The sequence below is a fragment of the Trachurus trachurus genome (assembly GCF_905171665.1).
Source record: "Trachurus trachurus genome assembly, chromosome: 1".
NCBI lineage: Eukaryota > Metazoa > Chordata > Actinopteri > Carangiformes > Carangidae > Trachurus > Trachurus trachurus.
The window spans coordinates 33134630-33159502 of record NC_139891.1 but is presented as its reverse complement, the minus strand read 5'-3'; the positions used below and the strand labels follow the sequence as shown (position 1 = coordinate 33159502).

The 24873-nt window shown below is 41.0% G+C and overlaps 1 protein-coding gene across 1 annotated transcript; it reads left to right on the top strand.

Annotated features, from left to right (window-relative positions):
- The first annotated feature begins 1008 nt into the window (after window positions 1-1008).
- LOC310984969 (ectonucleoside triphosphate diphosphohydrolase 7-like) lies at window positions 1009-24554 on the top strand. Its single transcript, XM_083970350.1, has 14 exons — window positions 1009-1131; window positions 2017-2115; window positions 2775-2960; window positions 7990-8195; window positions 9816-9966; window positions 10462-10565; window positions 10753-10812; window positions 10912-11060; window positions 12073-12239; window positions 13154-13355; window positions 14519-14638; window positions 14723-14808; window positions 17301-17462; window positions 23771-24554. Exons 2-14 carry the CDS (start codon window positions 2108-2110, stop codon window positions 23985-23987), a joined length of 1818 nt encoding a protein of 605 aa, XP_083826476.1. The 5' UTR covers window positions 1009-1131; window positions 2017-2107; the 3' UTR covers window positions 23988-24554.
- The last annotated feature ends 319 nt before the right edge of the window (window positions 24555-24873 follow it).

The window sequence follows — 24873 nt, the reverse complement described above, 5'->3', positions numbered from 1 at the left end:
AGTCTCTGGTTAAAATCAGGTTAAAATACAAATACAACTGTAAGAAAACAACATAACTTACATTAAAAAAACATAATCCAACAATAATAAAACCACCATCACTTCAATCAGGTAAAATACAAATAAAAGCTGTAAGATAAAAGTCAAGGTGTCTGAAAGCTAAAACGTAAATATAATTTTACTCCAACCAAAAACCAGAAAAAAGAAAGAAAGTCAGAAACAAATGTATTAAACAGACACTTTTTTGACAGGTGAGTCCATAGACATATATGTCTATGGGTGAGTCCAGCGCTCTGGGTGAGTCAAACTACACTTTTTCCTACAGCACTCGAATGCAGCAGGACGTAACGTACGTCCTCTGTGACGTGGTGGCGTTCGGTTCGGAATAGAGAGCCTAAGCGGAAGCAGGAAGTAACGGCGCCATGGGACCTCAACTCGGAAAAACTCGCCATTCAAATGAATGAGACTGAAAATTTTATTTCGTGATCCGATTGAATTGCGCCATGAGAAAAAAATATGTCCTCTACCTGTTTAAAACATCACGTTTCATCCCGAGAAATCAGCCGTTTATCGTAAAACGGCAACAGAAGAATGTATTTTGTGTAAAGACCGCTCTACGGACTACAGATCTGTGTCCCACAGAAAATACGTCACCAACTGACACGGGAAAGGGCGGCATTTGGTGTGTGACGTCACCTACGCGACTTGTAGTCTTTCTGCTTACAGATTCTTCTGAATTTTATTCTACAATAGCTTTACAACAAACTGCTGATTTCTCGGGATGAAACGTGATGTTTTAAACAGGTAGAGGACATATTTTTTTCTCATGGCACAATTCAAACGGATCACGAAATAAAATTTTCAGTCCCGTTCATTTGAATGGCGAGTTTTTCAGAGTTGAGGTCCCATGGTGACCGTTACTTCCTGCTTCCGCTTAGGCTCTCTATCGGGCCAACCCACCGGAAAGCTGTCGGATATCTTCGGTCATTTCCGGTCCTTCGGCTCGTCGTCGTCTTTTTAAAACCATCTCGGTGAAGTCCAGAGGTGGAGGAGGAAGAAGAGGTGCTGCTGGGGATTTAAACATTTTATAACCCGCCCCGTCGAAGCAACAACAACACGGAGCTCCGTCAGGTAACTTTCTGTTGACATACCGATGCTTAGATATAACGATCATAAACGGTGGTTCATGAACGTCTCATTAGCCGGTAACCGTTGCCACGCTACAGCGGTCAGTTTTTAAGGCTAATGTTGACACTAGTAGCATTTATCATCGTTTTGTGTTTGTTTCCTTTGTTTATTTTCTATTTTATTGTAATTTTTTTCAATGCAACAGCTTTATCTTATATAACCGTGAGATAACGGCCATTATATTTACAACACTGTAACATACAGAGGGACGTCGCGTCACGTAACGTCACAGGATCATAAGGAAATATCTGTGTGATGCTAACTTAACAGACGATGGAGCAATAAGAGTAAAAAACAGTGTTTATAAGGCAGTAGGTTAATGTTATCAGTGTTACAGCAGCACAGTTACATAAACCAGAGGGAAAGTAGGTGATTTAAAAAAAGATAGTTAAGCTGTAACGTTAAAGGACTAAAGATTGACAGTTTTACACTGACAGCTGAAAGTCCCATTGTAATAAAGCGTATATTATGTTATATTATATTGTAAATACTATTGTTTTGTATTGTATTATTATATCATGATACATTTTCAATTTATGTAAAATATGTTTGTGTTAAAAAGTATTCTATTATGTTATGTTCTATTCTATTTAGTTTCACTGGGTTAAAACAACAAGATACAGTTATTTTCCTGTTTTATAGCTTCATTGCTTTACAACACACATGCCACATTTACCAGTTCAAACACACACACACAGACACACACAATCTTGTGGTTCATTATCTACACTTGTACACGTGGACTGGAGGAACTGCTGTCCACCTCCTGAACAACCACAGCAGCAGCATTTTATTTTATAACTTCTCTCTCCTTTCTCCGTCCTCCAGCCAGAAGACAAGGATCGTCCTCCTCGTCCTCAGACTTCAGACACCATGAGGTGACGACTGTGACATCTTGTATTTCTGCCGAGCTGGACTCATGGCAAGGTAATAATAATAAACTGATAAAAGCTGCAAAAAGTTACAAATGACACATCCCCTTCACATTTTTAATGATATATTTTCTTATTTTCATCTTTTACATTTTCAAAATGACAGAAAAGGAAATAGTAAATATCTTGGTCAAAGTTATCTGAGAGCTCAAGTCTCCAGGGTTTCCCATTCTTTTGCATGCTGCTGCTTTGTTTCCCCTTTTCACTCTAGAAAAAGAAGAGTTCCCGCACACATGGCCAACTTGCAGAATTTATTATGCAATGTTTCGGTACTAGACCTTTTTCAAGCAACATTTTTTTTGAAAAAGGTCTAGTACCGAAACATTACCATGTGTGCGGGAACTCTTCTTTTTCTAATTTGGACTTAATTGTCACCCTCCGACGCACCTGCCTAAGAAATAGATGTGCGAAGATTTTTGTTTTTTCCCTTTTCACTCTAAAATTGTCTAAAAAACTAAAATAACACACTGATATTGATAAAAAATACTGCAAATAACGAGTGTTTCATGTTGAACTTTAAGCCTTTTGGAGGTCATTTCATCTTCCACTTGCTGAACTGTTCACATGAACAGACATTTGGACCAGGGAGTGTCTGTCCAGACTTTGTCATGACAGCACATATACAGTATATAACGGTGGTGTCTGTCTCCTCAGGATCAGCCTGTCCTGCCTGCCGGCGTCCTGGTACTGCAGCGTGTCCCTGCTGTCCCTGGGCTGTGCTCCCAGACAGCGGTGGCTGCTGCTGCTGCTGCTCCTCGTCACCTCCACCCTGCTGTTCCTGGGGACCTATCAGAGGCAGCTGTGGAGGCCGCAGCGCCGGCCCGGCTCCCGAGTCAACAAGTGAGTGGACAGACATGAAAGAGACTTATTACAAGGCAAGGCAAGGTATTTTTATTTATATAGCACAGTTCATACGAAGGGGAGACTCGACCGGTGCTTTACATAACGACAAAACATTTAACAGTAAGAAGAAAAAACATAAAAACATACAATTTTTAAAGATTAAAATAAAAACCCAGAATAGTACAAATTGGAAACATTAAACATACAATTAAAAGCAAGAAAAAAATAATTAAGAAAGTGCCAGGGGAAAAAAAAAACAACTTACGACGGAGTATTAGGGCCACATTGACAAATAAAAAAAATCACAAATAAATTTACGACCTTTTTCTCTGAAATGTACAACTTTTTTCTTGTAAATTCACGACTTTATTCTCATAAATGTACGACTTTATTCTCGTAAATTTGCGACTTTATTCTCATAATGTTATGACTTTTTTCTCATATGAAATGTACGGCTTTATTCTTGTAAATTTATGACTTTATTCTCGAAGTCTTTGTTTTGTTTTGTTTTTATCAATGTGGCCCTAGTACATAAAAACTAGACTAAAATAGAGTATGAAATATGAGTTTGCAGCATTAGATATTGATTTGTATTAAAACACACACACATCATCATCCACCTCAGCCGACCTGGATACATGTTTCAGACTGTCAGTCGTTTTCTAATATCTAACGTGAGCCGAAGTCCAGCTCTGCTCTGTGTTTCTCTACGCTGAGGTTTAAATGAGTTTATGTTGCTGGATCACGGCCACTGATCCTCACTGACCTGGTTTACATCTAGAGAGGCAGTAACACACACACACACAGAACTGAACTTGTGACTCAGATCACAGTTGCAGTTATTATTATTTTATTTTATTAATTTATTTGCACATATAAAAAACATAAGCAGTTTCAATGAAGTGAGTTGCTGACAGGTGTAAACAGGAATATTGGGCCTCATTCACGAACCGTTCTTAAGAACAAATTTGTTCTTAAGTCCTACTTACGAAGTTTTTACGAAGATTGTGGCATTCATGAATGTTTTCTTATCCAGAATTTGTTCATAACTAAGAACATAATCTACGAACAGTCAGGAGTATACTTACGTACTTTTAGGTGCTGAGACTTCTGCAAAAATAACCGATTATAGCGTTTTCTTTTGTTCTGCAGTTGTATGATATTATATGATTTGAATAAGAATTATTTTCTTATCTTTTATGATGTTTTTAATAATCATATATATTAGTAATAATAATTGACAAATCATTGCAGTCTCTTAAAAAACATTAGAGACACTTAATTCATATCAGTTGTTTTTTTTTTCTCTCTTTTTATTTTGGATACATACAGCTGCCGATATGATTTTTTCCTAATTGCGGGCTGCAACAGTGCACTTACTGTAAGTGTTCACACTACACACAACCGTTTTTTTTTTCATATGTGATAATATGATGATATTTATGATGGCACACGTGAGAGTGTGGTCTCTCTGATAAAAACTGAAGAGCTGCATCCACTGCTGACGCTACTAAATACAGCCTAAATATAAATATAAAAATCTAAACTAAATATAAGCTTTTTGTTTGTTTCTTTGTTTCATTCCTGCCGCAGTAGCTCCACTTCACTACTTAAGTTCTTTTTACGTTTGGAGTCTGGTGCGTGGTGGTGTGAGGGGGACGGACTCAAAACAAAATATTCCTGGATCAGATCTGATCAAATCATCATCAATAATCACAAACTGCACGTTAACACTGACAGTTAACTTCTTCTTTTCTTTTTATTTATTCCTTTTTTTTGGCTCCTGTCCATTAACAATAAAGAGACCGGCGGAGCTCTCTCTGACTACTTGTGTTAATTTCTTCTTTTTTTAACACTTGCGTTCCGACAGCATCCCCTGTGTTATGGTTTGACTTCACAACGCTATGAACTGTGGGTAATTCCCCTACCCAAAGTCAGCATCGGTGCTGACTGACGGTAAGGGGGCAGAAAGGGCTCATTCACTGACTCACTGACTTGATGATCTGACAACGGAACAGCCCTCACACACTCACGGACTTCCCGTGAACGCGCCTCTAAGTCAGTGAGTCCATGAGGGGTCGGATTGGAATTGGGCCCTTCTCTGCTCAGTGCCTGTGGGTTCTGTGTGCACACGGCCCTGCAGTCTCATGCCCTTTTACGGGCATTGATGGGGCTGTTACCTATGCTAATCCTATGTTAATTAGACTCACCTGGCACACGCCCTCAACTTACGAGGAGATGGCATAAGAACACAGCTGCGAACAATTCTGAGGCTTACGAACGCGTTGATGAATCTGACGTAGGGTTTTCTTAAGGAACTTCTTAAGAACAACTTAAGAAAGAATCTAAGAAGGTTCTTAAGAAGATATTGGTGAATGAGGCCCATTGATTTTAAACATTTGTCTTGGTGGTAAATGATCCAGTTATCGTCATAGAAACGTGTCATTCCAGGCGACGTGTTGAATCCACAAAACAAAACAGAAACTTCAAGTCTGTCACACATTATTTATTCATTTATTTATTTATTTTATTTTATTTTATTTATTTAAGGACAATGGGCCTCATTCACGAACCGTTCTTAAGAACAAATTTGTTCTTAAGTCCTACTTACGAAGTTTTTACGAAGATTGTGGCATTCATGAATGTTTTCTTATCCAGAATTTGTTCTTAACTAAGAACAAAATCTACGAACAGTCAGGAGTATACTTATGCACTTTTACGTGCTGAGACTTCTGCAAAAATAACAGATTATAGCGTTTTCTTTTGTTCTGCAGTTAATAATAATTGACAAATCATTGCAGTCTCTTAAAAAACATTATAGACACTTAATTCATATAATTTTTTTCTCTTTTTTTGGGGGGGGGGGGGGGGGGGGGCGGGTAAATGTGTTCTTTGTTGTTGTTGTGTGCAACATACAGCTGCCGATATGATTTTTTTTTTCCTAATTGCGGGCTGCAACAGTGCACTTACTGTAAGTGTTCACACTACACACAACTGTTTTTTTTTCATATGTGATAATATGATGATATTTATGATGGCACACTTGAGAGTGTGGTCTCTCTGATAACAACCGAAGAGCTGCATCAACTGCTGACGCTACTAAATATAGCCTAAATATAAAAATATAAACTAAATATAAGCCTTTCATTTGTTTCTTTGTTTCATTCCTGCTGCAGTAGCGCCACTTCACTACTAAAGTTCTTTTTACGTTTGGAGTCTGGTGCTCCCTCCCAGATTTTCATTTGAGCATTTCAACTTTCTTTCTCACTTCACCTTCTCTGCTCAGTGCCTGTGGGTTCTGTTTGCACACGGCCCTGCAGTCTCATGCCCTTTTACGGGCATTGATGGGGCAGTTACCTATGCTAATCATATGTTAATTGGACTCACCTGGCACACGCTCTCAACTTACGAGGAGATGGCATAAGAACACAGCTGCAAACAATTCTGAGGCTTACGAACGCGTTGATGAATCTGACGTAGGGTTTTCTTAAGGAACTTCTTAAGAACAACTTAAGAAAGAATCTAAGAGGATTCTTAAGAAGATATTGGTGAATGAGGCCCAATGTTTGGTTGCATTGATCATTTCACACTAGATTTTGCAGAAGCTAATTTCCATCTATTGTCCAAACAAAACATAAAGCAACAACCATACAATAAAACATCCATCCATTGTCCACCGCGACCCGACTACAATAAAACAACGCACACAAAACATCCGACACACACAACTTAAACCACATCCACTACAATAGCAGAAAGAAAAGGAGTGTTTAGTATGAGGCAGGTGTAATGTGCAAAGGTAATTATTAGAGAATATAAAGTGCAGATAAAAAAGTCCTGAATACCAGCGTTATTAAATGTTCCTTTATTATTATTATTATAATTTTTATTATAATTAAAAGTTTTCTATAAGTCGGTGCTGCTGCTTTAATTGCTGCACCGCTGGAAAAACCAGGCAGCAGCTGATAAATAATCAAGTTTGTCTGGTTCCTTATCAGGTTTGTTTTTGAGCACAAAGTGACTGAGAGAGACGACAGCTGCTCCGCTCAGCAGCCAAGGACACACACACATCACTTTCACACACACACTAAACAACTTTATGCATTTAACTTGAAGTAAAGGTGAAGTTGAAGGAGGAGGTTTGATGTGAATTAAACCTGAGCTGTGAAGTTGCTGCTTCACACAGGATCAGAGCTTCTAGGAGTGATGTGGAAGGAACAGAGAATAAAGACACTTAAAGGTCCAGTGTAATAATAATTGTCAAGGTTTATTGGCAAACTCTGAATATACAACCCATGAATATATTAGTATAAGTGTATAATATAATTAGTTTGGTTTTCGTAGCCTTATAATTCTTCTTAGTTATATCTACATATCCATCTTTCCATGGTTTTGGTAGTCGCGGTAAATGCATGGATTTTTTTTTTCAATGAAAATCGCATGGATCATCACACCAGCTTTTAACAGTGGATATCACACAAATTGACATCCGTGTTAAAAGCCAGCGTTAATAGATCCATGCCTTTACCGCAACTATGACAACGACTGAAAACCATGGAAACGTAAACGTACAATTCCACTGGAAATGCAAAACCGGCTTCTGGTTTTTGACCATAGATGACGTTCGGAAACTTGTGGATAGCACGGGTCTTGCTTTAGAGTGTCGCCATCTTGCACCGCCATGTTTGTACGGCAGCCTGAATGGAAAAAAAAGTCTCTGATGTAGAACCGAAGATAATATATCTGAATATAAATTAATCGACCTCAAGGTTTTAAAGAAAATTCTCGACCACCGACCCGTCCTCCTTTGCACTGTTATTTTTAGCCTATTTATATATTTTTATACATTTTAGTTACATAGATACATACATACATTTTCCTGCTGGCCAGAATGGTTGTGTATGTGTTTTTTGTGTATATATATTTGTTTGCATTTGTCGACACAGAGGCCACTGGCTATTTCGTTGTGTTTTCTTTTACAATGACAATAAAGCTTCTATTCTATTCTATTCTATTCCTCCTGCAGGTACCTCTCCATCGCCGAGTCCATGGAGGCCACCGACGTCCTGAATGCGGCGCTGAACTACGGCATCGTGGTGGACTGCGGCAGCAGCGGCTCCAGGGTCTTCGTCTACTACTGGCCCCCCCACAACGGGAACCCCCACACGCTGCTGGACATCCGCCAGATGAAGGACCGCGACCACAAACCCGTCGTCAAGAAGATCAAACCTGGTGAGGATTCAAGATTCAAGATTCAAAAGTTTATTGCGTCAACAATGTCAACAAGTAGAAACAAGTTGATAGGAATGTGTCTTGGCTTTTGCTCTCACAGAGAAACAATATAATACAATACTCCCACCACATACACCACAATAAATAGTACACACAATACCATACAATACAATATGCGAGGAGGACAGTACAGTACCCAGCAGCGTCATATACAGCATAAGTGTCAGTGCGAGGAAAAGTGCGAAGTGCTTAGTGCAGATTCAAGTGTATAATGGCTTGGAGGTACAGTAGGTACTGTCTCTAAAGCGAGGGAGAGCGACCACCACGAAGCTCTCTAACTGTGTTTTTCATCCCATAATAACCTCATGTTATTACACCACTGTGTCCGTGTGTGAATGTTCAAGGAATTCAAAAAAAGAATAATTGAAAACGAATAATATTTAATATTTTTATTCAGTATTTTAATTGATAAATCTGTGTCTGAGAGCTGCAGAAAACTAAATGTAAATCTTAAAGGAGAATTCCGGTCATTTTTTTTTACCCCTAAATCGTTGTCCTGATGGTCACCCAGTATTGGGGGGAGCAAAAAACGCGACTAAAATTGATGCAGTCAAACCGGAGTTACACCATGGCTACCCGGCGCTAGGGATAGCAACAATGCTAACCTACAGTATGGGGGCAATTCTTTCAACCACAACAAACACTCAAAAAACAATCAAATATCTATGGTACATGACTTGAATCCTTATGACACACCACTGAACTCATATAGTGTACAGTATAAACTTTGTGTTTTTGCATGTAGTCACTCACCTCAGATAGCCGAAGTCTGAAACATCCTGGAAAGACATTACTATCCGATCACAGAGCGCCTGCTCTCTCCGCCACAGAAACAAACACTTTTTCCTTGTTGTGATGATTTCTTTACAAAAATAAACGGTCGGAGATATTTTGAACATTACCACTGCACTGCTCCACCGTTTATTTTTGCAAAGAAATCATTTCCAGAACCAAAATCTGAACATTGGATAAAGCTGCTTTCAAAATTCTTGTTTTATTTTATTGACATATTAGAGTCAGAAGTTTTTACAGAGGAGGATTTTGGAGATCACTTCTTTTTATCTGTCACCAGCCCTTAAAAAAAAAAATCAAATTTCGCCATGTTTTTAGGAATAAAATGTTGTATAAATCAGGCTGTGAATGATATATCTACCATTTCTTTCGACTTTTCTGAAAGAATACATGTTAAGGAAGAAAAATAGCCTAAAATCTCAAAATTGATCAGTGCATGAAAACACAGTGTATTTGCCTGTTGGTGTCTCGCGTAAAAAAAAAAAACTACAAATTTTGAAAGTTGTCACTTTTTTGTCTTGAATAGAAAGAGAATTAAAACCAGTTTTATTTTTATCTTTAACTGTAAATGTGTCACTTCATCCTGAGATGAGAAGTTGCTTTTCTGTTGATTATTTCTTTGATAATTAGTTATTGATTAGTCTCTGTCCCTCTTGTTTGTCTGCTCAGTCGCAGCACATTTAATTGATTAGATTCAGTGTGATCAGCAGTGAGAGGTCATGTGACGTTGTAGACTCTCTGACAGTGACATGTTGTTGTCGTTGTCAGGTATCTCCACCCTGGCGACCACACCCACCCGGGCCAGCGACTACCTCCACCCTCTGCTCAGCTTCGCCGCCGCTCACGTCCCCAAGAGCAAACACAAGGAGACGCCGCTCTACATCCTGTGTACGGCCGGAATGAGGCTGCTGCCGGAGAGGTAGACGGGACACCATGAACTATTATATTAGATTATATTATAAAACTATAGTCTGCACTGCTGCTTTCGAGGAAGCTCTGAGATCCTAGTTTTTAAAGGGATAGTTCAACATTTTGGCAAATCAGCCTATTGCCATAATCCCTATAGTCATAGCAGTAGGTTTGTTACCTTTAATTGTCGGTGCAAGCTATTTTTAGAACGGCGGAGCAGAGCCGCGAGCTGCTCAGAGCTACGCTACGGAGGCTCATGGGATTTCTTGGTTTCCCTCATCAAACTCATCAAATACACAATCCAACAACTCCACAACGCTCTGGTGGACAAGTTGTGACCTGCACATTCACCACGCTATGAGTTAATAACACAGCGTTACCAGACAGAGTTGTAGAGGGAAATTCATGCAAAACCGCTGATGCGTGTTCCCGTCAGGGACAGTTTTTCAGCAAGCAGTCTCTGTATTTACCTCTATTAAATCACTATCACTCTCTCCATGTGTAGCCAACAGGCGGCCATCTTGGAGGACCTGGTGACTGACGTTCCTCTGGACTTCGACTTCCTGTTCTCCAGCTCCCACGCTGAGGTCATCTCAGGGAAACAGGAAGGTGGCAGGACGAGTTTTTATTTTCACTCCGGTCAATTCATTTCAAAGAACTTTATTTTTCCATCAGAAACTTCATCTGCAAAGAGCGACAGTGCAACTTCAACAAAATAAATGTTAAAATGTTACAAGTACAAATACAAATGCTAAAAAGTGTGTGTGTGTGTGTGTTTCCATCATGGCCGCTGCAGGAGTGTACGCGTGGATCGGCATTAACTTCGTGTTGGGGCGCTTCGACCACGCGGACGAGGGTGAGTGACGATGAAGCAGCAGCAGCACGAGTCATCACAGTCTGAAAGTGAAAGTAAAAAACAAATCCTCCTCCTCCTCCTTCTCTGTCTGTCCATCAGAGGACGCCACGGTGGAGGTGACGACCAGCTCTCAGAACCAGCGGCCAATCAGCCGGCGGCGTACGGTGGGAATCATGGACATGGGCGGAGCTTCGCTGCAGATCGCCTACGAGGTGCCGAGCGCCATCACCTTCAGCTCTCCAGAGCAGGTCAGTGTTACAGGACGGGGCAGCAGACTGACTGATTGACTGATTGATTGATTGATTATTAAAGGGATACGCCAACATTTTTTTTTCGTGTCTTGCCTCACTCCCGAGTCCATGACCAGCAGATAGACACCATCCTTTCAACTGTGCGTGCAGTAACAAGGGAGCTAGAGCCGTATCGCCGTATCGTAATTAGCTTAGCTCAAACACTGGAAGTGTATAGGTAGTGTTAGCCTGCCTCTAAAGTCGCTAATTAGCTTAGCTCAAACACTGGAAGTGTATAGGTAGCGTTAGCCTGCCTCCTACCCGAGCCGAAATCAGCAGTCAGAAGCGGATTTCATTTTAGCTCTAAACTCTGTAAATATATCACTTTATCGACATTTTTAGGCGAGAAAGTAGCCGTTTAGATCAGCAGTGTGTCGTTAATTTGGCTAAATATCAACTATTTACAATTTTGTTTGGATGAATTCTGCGCTACTCAAGCTAGCTGTTGTGACCAACGCACTTCCGGTTACTTTCACAAAATAAAACACCCGTTGCCCTTTACATACCGAAAACCATGACGACAGAATTTGTGCTTTTACTTTGAAATAGGAAGCTAACCTACCCTCGATGTAGCTAGCTTGAACCAAAATAAACCGTCTTTGCTTGAACCCTCCGTTTTGTCCGATCTCGTCCCGTTAGCGGCATTTGACCGCTCAAGATGCCTTACCGGAGAGTTTTGTCAGCTCTGAGACGAAGATCGGTCCGTTTAGAGTTGCTGAAGAGTTTCTCTGATGACTTTAGGTGGAGGCAGGCTAACACTACCCATACACTTCCAGTGTTTGAGCTAAGCTAATTAGCGGTGCGATACGGCTCTATCTCCCTCGTTACTGCACGCACAGTCGAAAGGATGGTGTCTATCTGCTGGTCATGGACTCGAAAAAAAAAAAAACTGTTGGCGTATCCCTTTAACGCAGCAGCTTGATTGATTGGTGATTATTTATTTATTTATCATCATCGCCGTGGTTACCAGGAGGAGGCGGGGAAGAGCGTCCTGGCAGAGTTCAACCTGGGCTGCGACGTGGAGCACACGCAGCACGTCTACAGAGTCTACGTCACCACCTTCCTGGGCTTCGGAGGAAACATGGCCCGGCAGCGCTACGAGGACCAGCTGGTCAACAAGACGCTCGCCAAGAACAGGTGACCACACACACACACAGACACACGCAGACACACGCAGACACACACACACACACACACACACACACACACACACACACAGCTCAGTCAGTATTTACTTTGAAGTGTGTGCGATGCAGCCAGGTGGTTCATGAAGTCACATGTTGTTGACAATATGTTTGTCAATCTGTCGTCTTGTTTTATTTACATTATTATTATATTATTTTATTTAGATATTATATTAAATTATTATTATTATTACTACAGTAACAGACCAACCCGACCTGACAACCTGACATGGGCCTGACATGGGCAAATGGATCCGATGCATCTTGTCAATGAGACATCTTATTAACTGGCCCCATTTCTTTCTTTCTTTCTTTCTTTCTTTCTTTCTTTCTCTCGTTCTTCCTTTCTTTCTGTCTGTCTGTCTTTCTTTCTTTCTTTTTTCCACTCTCATAGTTTCATTCATTTTTTAAAAATGTATTTAACCAGGCAGAAATCTCTTTTCCAAGCAAGGCCTGGCCAAGAATTTAATTCAAAATTTCATTCATTTACCCATCCTCCGCTCCCACATCCTTCTTTCATCCTTTGTTCTTATTTTTCTTTCTTATTTAGAATTATTGCTGTTATTATTACTATTATTATTTCTGTTATTATTGCTGTCACAGCTGTTTTTTTGTTTTTATATCAGGGTTCTTACACAAGTATGGAAAAGTATATTATTATTATTATTATTATCATTATGGATATTACTATTGTTATTCATTAATTTATTTCTTTATTACTGCTATCACTATTACTGTTATGACCACCACTTATGTTATATATTATACCTTTACACACACGCTTTGTGTAAACATCGCTGTTACGCCCACTGTGTTGTTGTCTTAATCAAATATAACCCAGACTAACGCTGCCTCCTCTGCCTGCAGGTTCCTGACCACTCAGACGGGCCTGAGCGAGGACAAGCCGTACCTGGACCCGTGTCTGCCGGTCGGTCTGTCCGACGCGGTCGTCAGGGGCAACCGCACCTTGTACCTGCGCGGTCAGGGCGACTGGGCTCGCTGCCAGGACGCCGTGCAGCCGTTCCTCGGCCTCCACAACGGCACCATGTCCCCGGGAGGAGTTTACCAGGTGATGCTCGGCTCAGGCCTCCGATCCAGTTCACATCACGTTTAGAACAGTTTATAAAGTTGTTGTGAGTTGTTTGTTGAAACACACATCATGGAAAACACATAGAAAATGATTTATCACACGGTGACATCAGATGCCAGAGCTCTGTTTGACTTTTTCAGACCCTTTTTAGGATTTATTATCCAAAGAAGTGACTTTGAGTTGATGAGTGTTTCCAGTAGCGTGAGGGTTTTCTTTCCGGCAGTGTGGTTTAAAAACAAAAACAACATGTTTTTGTCATCCTTTCTAAGTAGTGTTGCTTTCGTCAACCAAAAATTATGACGGAATATCGTCGTCAACGAAAACAACACGAGATGCAATATAATTGGTGGCCATGAGACGATAACTATAATGAAATATATAATGCAATATTACTGACAAATAAAAAAAATATAATGTTTAGTCGCATTATTATTACTGTATTATTAGTTTCCTAGGCAGCGACGCCACTTCCTCAATCCCCACTCGCGGCATTATTTAGAAGATATAGCTGCTGGGTTAGTGTTAACCACAATTTTAGAAACAGGAAGTTAAGTCTGACACAAAGAAAGGGAGCGATGGCGTCACCAAAATAGTTTTTTATTTTATTAAATTTAAGTTTTAGTCGACTGAAACTTGACTAGACAAAAAAAAAGCATGAACGTGACTAAAACTAATAAAAACTAAAATGACAGTTTGACACAAAGATGAGACTAAAATTAAAACAGGCCGCCAAAAACAACACTATTTCTAAGCATGTAAGAGATTATTTCATAGATCAGTTAAATAGCCACAGACGGCACATCTTTAAATCAGACTCAGAGAGGAAGAAACATAGGAACAAACTGGTTAAATGTACAGAATAAGGTACAAGTGTGGAATAGAAGACTTCTCCTGAGTGGGATGGGATGTGTTGGTGTTTGGTGTGATAACTACTGTCTGTCAGACTGTAACAGCTGAAAATGTCCTTGAAAATGAATTCAAGAACAGAGTGGGAACCCTGAATAAGAATCACATAAACGCTTTAAAAACCAGCTTCAGGCTCATCACAGTGTGTTCACTGTATATTTGTTAATGTCAAATATAATTTATTTATTCAAGAAGTTATAAAACAAATAAATCAAACCTGTTTTTCCGCCTCCCAGGCTCCCATCAACTTCAGCAACAGCGAGTTCTACGGCTTCTCTGAGTTTTATTACTGCATGGAGGACGTGCTGCGCATCGGAGGACAGTACGACAGTGACAAGTATTCCCGCGCTGCCAAGGTGACCACAAACGCACCACGTGGATCGCAGCCAGAAACTCCTGTAGGATCGATTGTTACTCATGTTTGTTTGTTTGTTTACCAGGACTACTGCTCCACCAAGTGGTCGACGCTGAAGCAGCGTCTGGACGAGCAGCTGTTCGCTCAGCAGGCCGACATCAACAGACTCAAGTAGGTTCAGGAGACACTGACGCTTCAACTCCTGCTCCCTCTGCCTGTCAATAACAATAATGATCATGTTATTGAGTCATTTATTTGCCATTTGTAGTCAAATCTGCACCCGAAAGCAACTCACACTCAGACATAAAAAACAAACATAGATGATAATAAGACTTTTTATAATAAAAGTTTTTTACATAAAGCATAAAAATAAGATGAGAAGGACACTGGGGCCCTCAAAGAAATACAATGTTAGTTAGTTGGTTTAGTTAGTAAGTTTAAGTTTATTTCAGACATGTTAAAAGAAGTAAAACATAATACAGTAATGGACAGACATAGCAAACACATGAACAAAAATAAAATCATTGAAAATAAAGATAATTAGTTTTTTGTTTGTTTGTTTTTCATATCCGAAAAGGAGTGGGAAGAAGTAAAACTTATTTACTCCCTCCCCTTATTCATAAATTAGCTATCAAGCTTTCTTGTCATTATAATCTATACAATAAAATACAAAAATGAGTTTATCTAGCTGGATTTATTCTAATATATTATCACTATGTAAATGTAAAAAACATTTGCCCTGAAAACGTTAGAGAGAATACAAAACTTGATAAGATAAAATAATCCCTGTTAAGCACCATTAAAAAAAAAAAAAAGGTTAATCGTAGTTAGAATAAATAAATACTTGTTTGGCCCTCAGTGTGCAGGCATAAAGTTTAGTGCAACAATGAAGCAGTTAAGAGTTGTTGAAGCTTCTCCTGAACCAGGAGGTGGAGTGACCGGTGTCGCCTCATAGTCGAGTCACAGTTTATTTATAAAGCACATTTACAACAACCTCAGTCGACCAAAGTGCTGTACAGTTGTAAAAATACAATATAATTAATCATAAACACTATAATGAATAAACACAAAACAAGGAATAATAATCACTCAATTTAAAACAAAATTGTAAAGTCGAAGGAGCTTCAGGCATCGAGCTCGGTGCAGATGAACGACTGAGTCTTTAACATCCAGCTGCTGGTTCAGAGCAGCAGAGTCGCCACAGGGAGGCGCTGTTCAGGCTCCCAGGCAGCAGCAGCAGCAGCAGCAGCAGCAGTGTAGACCTGCAGATGTGATCCAGTTGTGTGTGTGTGTGTGACATCAATGAGTCGTTAAAAACTCCAAAGGACACACTGAGGAAACACTGAAATAAAAATCCACATCTAATCGATGAAGTTGCTAAACCACATACGACCCAGATAAGACTTCACATGAACCTGTGGCGTCGGTTTCTTTTTTTAAATATTTAATTCAAACATGTAAATCACAATAAGGCAAAATCTCAGTTTGTTCCTTCATGTGTAAATAACATAAACTTAAGTTGAGGAACTACATTTAGAAACAAATACAAAAGCATCATGATCATGCATATTAGAAAAGGAGTGAGAATAATCTGTGTTATTGAATCCACAGCTTATAAATAAATAGATTAATCATTGTGAGGAAGAAGAGAAAACTAAAACATATAAAGATAAATAAAGAGTCAAAAGTCAAGTCAAATCAGCTTTATTTTTAGAGCTCACTTACAACAACAAACAACAGAATAATAATAGAACAATTTAAAACAGTAACAGTGTGGACTATGGAGTATTAGTACTACGTCGAATCAAATGCTGAAGAAAAGAGAAAGGTCTTTAGGTTTTTAGGCGTGTTGTGAAGATAGTAATGAAGGGTGAAGAACGAACTGAAAGAGGTAAATTATTCACATTATATTACATCACACCCCTTTGTCTCCACGGTAACCACCTCCTTCCTCTCTCCTGGAGGAAATTTTAAACATTTAAAAAAAGAAAAGAAAAGAAAATCAAGTTGAAAACGCGGAGACACATCTCCATCAGCAGCTCTGACACTGATGATACCGGCCGTAAAAACATCTGTAAAACATCTGTAAAACAGGTGTAAAACATGTGTAAAACATCTGTAAAATATGTGTAAAACAGGTGTAAAACATCTGTAACATGTGTAAATCAGACTTTTAGACTTTATTTTATTTGCACATAAAAAATAAAACAAAACATTTACTTATCTCTCTTACAGTAAGAAAGATACAAAAAAGAAGTGTGCAGGTGAGGTCTGAAACCCGAAAGGCTTATAACATGACCTCACCTTGATCTAACAGATAATTGAAGCACAGTCAAGAAATAATAATCACATACCTTGTGCAAGGTAGAGAAATAATACAATTAAAAAATGGAAAAAAAAAAACAGGGAAGATAATATCTGTAAAACATCTATTAAACATCTGTAAAACATGTGTAAATCATCTATAAAACACCTGTAAATCATCTATAAAACATGTGTAAATCATCTGTAAAACATCTATAAAACATTTGTTAAACATCTGTAAAACTTGTGTAAATCATCTGTAAACATCTGTAAAACATTTGTTAAACATCTGTAAAACATCTATAAAACATGTGTAAAACATCTGTAAAACATGTGTAAAACATCTGCTCCTTCCTCAGGTACCAGTGCTTCAAGTCGGCCTGGATGTTCGAGGTGCTTCACTCCGGCTTCCGCTTCCCCAAAGACTACCCCAGCCTGAAGACGGCCCAGCTGGTCTACGACAAGGAGGTGCAGTGGACGCTGGGAGCCATCCTCTTCAAGACACGCTTCCTGCCTCTCAGGTAACACACACACACACACACATTTACACATTTACACACACACACACACACACACACACACACACACACACACACACACATTTACAGACACACACACACACACACACACATTTACACACACCGTGAAGGTGAACACTTATTATTCAGAGTCAGTGGCAGGTGTGACAAAAAACCAGGCTCATTGTGAAAGCACTGACTGAACGTGTTGGAATAGAATAGAGATTTATTGTCATTGCACAGTAGATACAACGAAATTCAGTGCACTTTGTTTTGGTTTATTAAAGGGGAATTGCCGTTTTTTTTTTTTTTTTTACAATCTGGACATCATTTCTAGCATAAAATACGATCATTTACTCACCCAGATAACTTTGGTGTCATTACAAGTCGTTTCGACGAAATTAGCTCCAGCCGAGAGCCGCGTATATCCGTATAATGTGAGTCTACAGGGCAGCAGAATGCAGCCTCTAAGTAACACATTATCTGCTGAGAAACTCATTCATTTCACCAATATTTTGTTATGATAGGCTAGTGCTATTCCCCTCTGAGTCCGGGGTTAGCTGTTATCAACATCCGGGGTCTGTAGGTTGACCTACTGACCTCTGACCTGGATGATGTCATGTCTGAGCGCCACGCGGTGCAGCTTGTTGCTACCGCTAATGCTACGGTTCGTTTCTGCGTGTTTCCGACTTGTCAGAACAAAATGAGCAGCTGGATGAAGTTCAGCTTCCACAGGCTTCCTCTCCTCAACCTGGACTCACTAAAGCTCCGGCTGGTTGAGATAAAAATGGACCTGAATGCCGAAAAGTGGAATAATTATTATCAGAATGAGCCATGGACGTGGCCATGGAGGTGAACCTGTCCCTCATCAAATACACAATCCAACAACTCCAAAACGCTCTGGTGGACAAGTTGTGACGTGCACATTCACCACGCTATGAGATAATAACACAACGTTACCAGACAGAGTTGTTGTAGAGGTAAATGCAGCTGGAACCAAACCAAAGAGAGACTCAGTTTATTGTCTTAAAGGAACAAAGAAACCAGAAATATTCACATTAAAGCAGGGATGCAAACAGCGCGCCGAAAAGCGAAACTCGCTTTTTTCATGACCAATTAGGTGACTTGTGTGAATCATTCAGATCCGAAGAGTTTTTGTTTTGAGAGGGGGGGGGGGGGTCTCAGCGTCTCAGCGTCTCAGCTGGGGTCAGTAAAATGTTTTTCTAACAGGCTGACAGTGACAATCACGTGAAACTGAGGCGAACTCATTCATGGTTGTCTCTGATTACACTGGTAACTGCCTACCTCCAATGTAGACGCGCGACGTGCGCGCTCGTTACCCAAAGCGGCGCGTATCCGCGTGCAGTCGGTACGTACATTACTGTGTCAGGCAGGTGTCTCCCACGGAGCTCTGCCCCGTTTCAGAGGTGAAGGAGAGACGTCGCCTCCGCGATGTAGAATGTGTTCAATTAAAGTGAAACTAACACATATACGTATGCCCATTACACACTTTTAGGCCTTAAAATGTCTTAAATGTGTTGAATTATTGTGTTGAAGTCTTAAATCATTTTAGACAGGTCTTAAATGTTCTTATGCCCACCATGGGCGAGCATTTCACTCGCATTTGCCCCTAAAAAAAAAACCCAGGAAAATCACAAAAACAGAAAGAGCACAACCTGCGATTGGTCAAAAACTACAAATCCCACAATTCTCTGCTCTCAACAATAACAGTAGTTAGTGTAAGTAAGGGAGAGTGGAGCTGTAGGTGAAAGGAGGAAACAACGCCACGTCTGGTCCTGTTCTATGTTGTTCGTTCACACCGTCACCGTTTATTCGTTACGTCCGCGGTGTAAAAGGCCGTAACGCAAAGACGCGATTAGGCGCGAGACGCGGTATACGCGACTTTTTTTTTTTGCGACGCAATACACGCGATTCTTTTATGGCGACGGGACCCTCGCGTCTTCGTCTATTTCATCGTGTTTGGTGGGAAGACCAGAAGGGGCTTCCCACTCAAACACGAGGAACGCTTTTTTTTCGCGCGAGCTTTTACGCGCAACCAAACGCGAGATACGCGATTTATCGCTCCTTGACTCGTGTCAAAAAAAAAAATTCACTAGCCCGCCAACAACTTTTTTTTTTTTTTTCAAAGGAGGTTCAACTGAACTTAGTTATTTGTCTAGGAAGACGTTTCACCTTCATCCAAGAGGCTTCATCAGTTCATGTAGCATCTGACCAGGCTGGGACTGGTCCAACTAACTGGTGTGGAGACTCAGTATAAGTCCAGTTGCTTTCGATTTAACCTTCTTTGAAATACTATGACCTGGACAAATGAGAATATGCACAGGCCTGCAACAACATTTCTGCTCTCACCAACCATGGTTGAGGTCACAACGCTGCTGTAGCTGCTCTGGAAGTCCGAGACACTGAGGCCAAACGCCGCCGTCGTTTCTCCATGACGGCGAGTTCCGGGCTGATGAGCTACAGAGACTTTAGAGTCAAAGAGTAGCAGTGCGTCGCTGTGTCGGACTGTTTGTTTGGATTTAATGAAGAAGCTGCACAGAGTCAGGTGAGCAGAAGCTGCCTCCCCCCCTCTCACCGTGGAGCCGCTGCTGTCTCATAACATGACGCACAGTATAGGCTACTGTTATCAGACACATTATGCATCCCAACTGTCTTTTTTTTTTTAGAGGATTTTTTTTTTTTTTTTACCAAGAATGCGCCCAAAAAAATCATGATCCAGGGGCCAAAATTGGAAACAAATATATATATATTTTTTTATCATAATTCTCATTATTCTCCTCATGTCGGTTTAATGTAAACAGATTGTGCTGATAAGCGTCATGTGACAGCTGGGCAGTGCTGCAGCTGCTGTGCTGTGATGGACCTGATCAGACTGGTGGTGGTCCACAGTGAATCAGTCCCAGATCCTCCACCGTCAGCAGATCCCCCGAAAGCCCCCGCAAATAATACATCGACAAAAAGTTAAGTGGCAAGTTGCACCTTTTCGTCGGCTTATTATTTGCGGATTATTTTTTTTTTATAGCCTATATAACGTCACTGCAACATGCGGCTCTCAGTGCTTGTCGGTGTTGTGTCTATAAATTGTGAAATAACTTTTCCTCGATAGAAGGTTTCATTCATCCATGTTTTGGCAGACAATACAAATAACCAATGATAATGAGATTTCCACCGCGCCGAACCAATCACGTGGCTGGAATAGAGCCAGTCAACAGTAACACGTGCATTTGTTTGGGTTGCTGCAGATGTGTACATCAGCTGACACCGCCGGTAAAAGAGAGAGAGAGAGATAATGAGTGTTGTCTCGAAAAAAAAACAGTGAAGGAGAACTTGGACAAGTGACTGAAAAGACGCTGGTGCGTAATGGAGACACCAGGCAGCTGGAGCGGACCGAGGTCACGATGCGGCCGCTCTGCTGCTCACCTCATGTGTGCGACGCATAACAGCCGCTTCAAGGAGACTATAGCGGACTTTTTTTTTTTTAATAGCCTCTTCATTCATCTTGGGCGGGGGGCGGTGCGCCGTCTTATAATGTTACAGAAAACTCTGCATTATGTTTTTTACAACTCGTGTTCCTACACTATAGAGACAACTTGCTGTCGGCTCTATATTTCAAGAAACTTGTTTTCTGTTTAAAAGGCACAATTCACCCATCTTTTAACCGGGTAGTTACGTCTCCAGTCTGTCGAGCGGGCGAGCGCACAGCTGATGTGCTTCCACTCCAACAGACGCACGGATTCAGTGTGGACAGAGAGCGTCAGATGTGACGCGATTGTCGGACGCTCGCTCGCGTCGCATCCAGTTAGGACACGTTGTGAGCAGCCACATCCACTGCGCTCTGGATCAGCTGATCGGTGCTCAGGTGACGTTAGATCTTCACTTTTTTAAAGGCATACAAAGTGTAGCCAATCAGCAGGCTGAAGAGAGAGGACCAGCAGCAGCAGCTCTGACAGCTCCTCTGTGGCGCTGCAGACAGGCTGCAGGTGAGCTGGCGTGACAGCAGAGTGCCGTCTTTTTTTCTTTTTTTTTTAGCAGCCTTTGTTACAGGTGATACATGTCTATGTGCATGTGCATGTGCATGAGAACTGATTTTGAATCGAATAGACACCCAAATATTCACATCCCTTCAGTCCAGGCTTTTGAAAAGAGAGTAGTAGTAGTGGAAGTAGCCTATAAAATCAGCTTCATGTAGCAGTTAACTTTAAAATGGTTCAAATATATTGCTGCTGAATAAATCTGAAACATGTGATGTGCATTTTTTGGGGGGAAATATGGCTTCTGATATAATAGTCTGTAGACATCATCATCATTCAACTTTTTCACATGGTCTGGTGTTAATAAAGCAAACTAAAAATCGCAAAAAGAAAATCAAGAATCGGTTGAATCCAAAATCGATTTTGAATCGAATCGTGACCCTAAAAGTCGGAATCGAATCGAATCGAATCGTGAGCCACCCAAAGATTCACATCCCTAGTACAGAGACCTGCCACAGTGTCATGGTGCATTAATATAAACTTCAACCTCAGAGCTGTCTGTCCTCAGACTGTCCTGACTGTCCCTGAACATCACACAGGGATGCAAACATCGCGCCGAAAAGCGAAACCCGCTTTTTTCATGACCAATTAGGTGACTTGTGTGAATCGTTCAGATCCGAAGAGTTTTTGTTTTGAGGGGGGGGGGGGGGGGGGTCTCAGCGTCTCAGCTGGGGTCAGTAAAATGTTTTTCTAACAGGCTGACAGTGACAATCACGTGAGGTGAACTCATTCATGGTTTCTGATTATACTAGCCTACCTCCAATGTAGACGCGCGACATGCACGCACGTTACCCAAAACGGCGAGTAACGTGCATGTCCGTGGAGCTGTGCGCCGCAGACATGCACGGTTCCCTACGTTGCTGTGTCAGGCAGGTGTTTTCCACGGAGCTCTGCCCCGTTTCAGAGGTGAAGGAAGCCCTAAAGACGTCGCCTCCGCGATGTAGAATGTGTTCAATTCAAAAAGTGAAACTAACACATTATATAGGCCTATATGTCCATTACACACTGAATGGGATGTTAAATCCCATGTCTTTATTTATTCAGTTTATTTTAATAGTAATAATTATGACTAACATTCAGTGAAGACCTAAAAATCAGTATCTCCAAAATGGAAATATTGCAATGGTTTTTTTTTTTTTTTTAAGCATTTTTAATATAGAAATGTTGGCCTTCTGAAAACAAACTGTCCATCTATATGCACTCAATACTTGGTTGGGGTTGAACTACTGGAAATAGACTTTTCTGTGATATTGTTAATGGTGGTGTTTGCGTTTATTTTAATCGTTTTTTGTTTTGTTTAGCTTTGTCTTTAATTAAAAATGACACACTAACGTTTAAATTCCTACCAATTCAATGTTACGTATGTTAAATGGACCAGTTATCTGTGCATTTTTTTACCTTTATTTTGGTGCACATCTGCCGATAAGGTTCCAGCATAATTTTTTTGGGAAGTGACGGTATTTAAGAATCTTTACGATCAATTAATTGTGCCGTTTAATACCACGATTAAAGCAGAAGTAAGCGATATTTTTGTGTTAATATAAGTCTTAAATAGTTATATCTTCCGACAGCAATCACTTACATAGAGTGTTTGGACCGAAACACGGGTCTGTCAGTCACTCTGCTCTGCTCTGAGCCGAGGAGAAAACATTTCTTGTATCCTACAAGTTTTATCCAATGAGGAGAGAGAACGGCATGAAGGGCTGTGTGTGCAGCCAAGGGATGCGCCTGAATGTGGTGACGTAGGGACGAGGACCAATAGATCCATGATGAGGGCGGGGGCTGCTAACTCCATCGGCTGACAAGACGTTATGGTGCGTTCAAGGAAACTCGTAACTCGTGTTTTTCTGACCTGTGAAGTCGTACCAGTTCGATCTGGTACGAGTTCACGGGTCAGAAGTTACGAGTGGCCGTTATAGTGACTTTCACAGGTAAAACAGGTCGGAAAAACACGAGTGGGTTGCCTGGAACGCTACAAAGTCGTAAGTCGTGACTTGAAGCTGTAATTTACGGTTTCAGAAGCCTGCCTGGAACGCAGCATTAGCCAAAATGACCGGATCGCTTACTTCTGCTTTAAGAATCTTTACGATTAATTAATTGTGCTGTTTAATACCACGATTAATTGTGAAAACAAATAATCATGACATCCCTATGCTGTACATTACATGTGGGACCCCAGGAAGAATCGCTGCAGTTTGTGCAAATCAAACAATAAACATCTTCCTCCTCCTCCTCCTCCTCCTCCTCTTTGTGCATTAGGGACCTCCAGCAGGAGACGCTGCGGCAGAGCCACCCCAGCTGGCTGCGCTCCTCCTTCGTCTACAACCACCACCTGTTCTCCCTCTGCATCCTGGTGGTGGTGCTGGCCATCCTGCTCTACATCCTGCGGCTGCGCAGAATCCACCAGAGGGAGCAGCGGCAGGCCGACGCCCTCAACCTGCTGTGGGTCGAGGAGGGCGAGGCTCTGCTGCCCTGACACCCTCCTCTCTCTGTCTCTATCTGTCTCTTTTTAAATCTCTTTTAAATCCTAACAAACTACAGACTCTGCAGAGAGAGAGAAAGAGAGAGCGCAGCATCCTCAGACTTTTTACAGCATGAAAAGACGTTGGAGACGGTTTTTTAATGAGGCTGGAAATCAAAACTTCCTTCTCGTTTCTCGTCCTTTTGATGATGGAGCAGCTTTAAACTCGCAGCTCGTCTCCGACTGGAAACATCGTCCTCGTCGTTCACTCTCTTCTCTTCTTCAAGACGCAGTTTTTTTTTTTAGATGAAAAGAAACACGTCGGCATCGCAGGATCAAAAGTCCCAGACTTCTTCTTCCTTTTTTGGTTTCATGTCGGCCTCAAAACCTGGATGTTAGAGGGAGGAGGAGGAGGTTCATCATCATCATCATCAGCCTCATCATCATGTGACTCTGTCCTGACTCAGAGTTTTACAGTGAATTATTTTTCCAGAGAAAGTGATAAACTCAACGTTTTTTTACAGACAGATCGATAACCGCCTGTTTGAACTTCTTTCAAGTTCAAGAAACTTTAGGGGCAGTTTGTTTCACAGCAAGTAGTAAAGGCAAGGCAAGGCAATGTTATTTGTATAGCCAGTTTTTACAAACAGTTTGTCTCAAAGTGCTTCACATGGCATCACAACAACATCCTCTGTCCTTAGACCCTCACATCGACTGAGGAAAAACTCCATGGAAAACCCTTTTAACAGGGAAAAATCTGAGAAACCTCAGGGTGAGCAACAGAGGAGGGATCCCTCACCCAGGACGGACAGACGTGCAATAGATGTTGTTACAGACAAGGGCCCTTATTATGCAAAATCCACTTTCTATTGGTATTGTAGCGTGTTCATGTGGTCTTTCT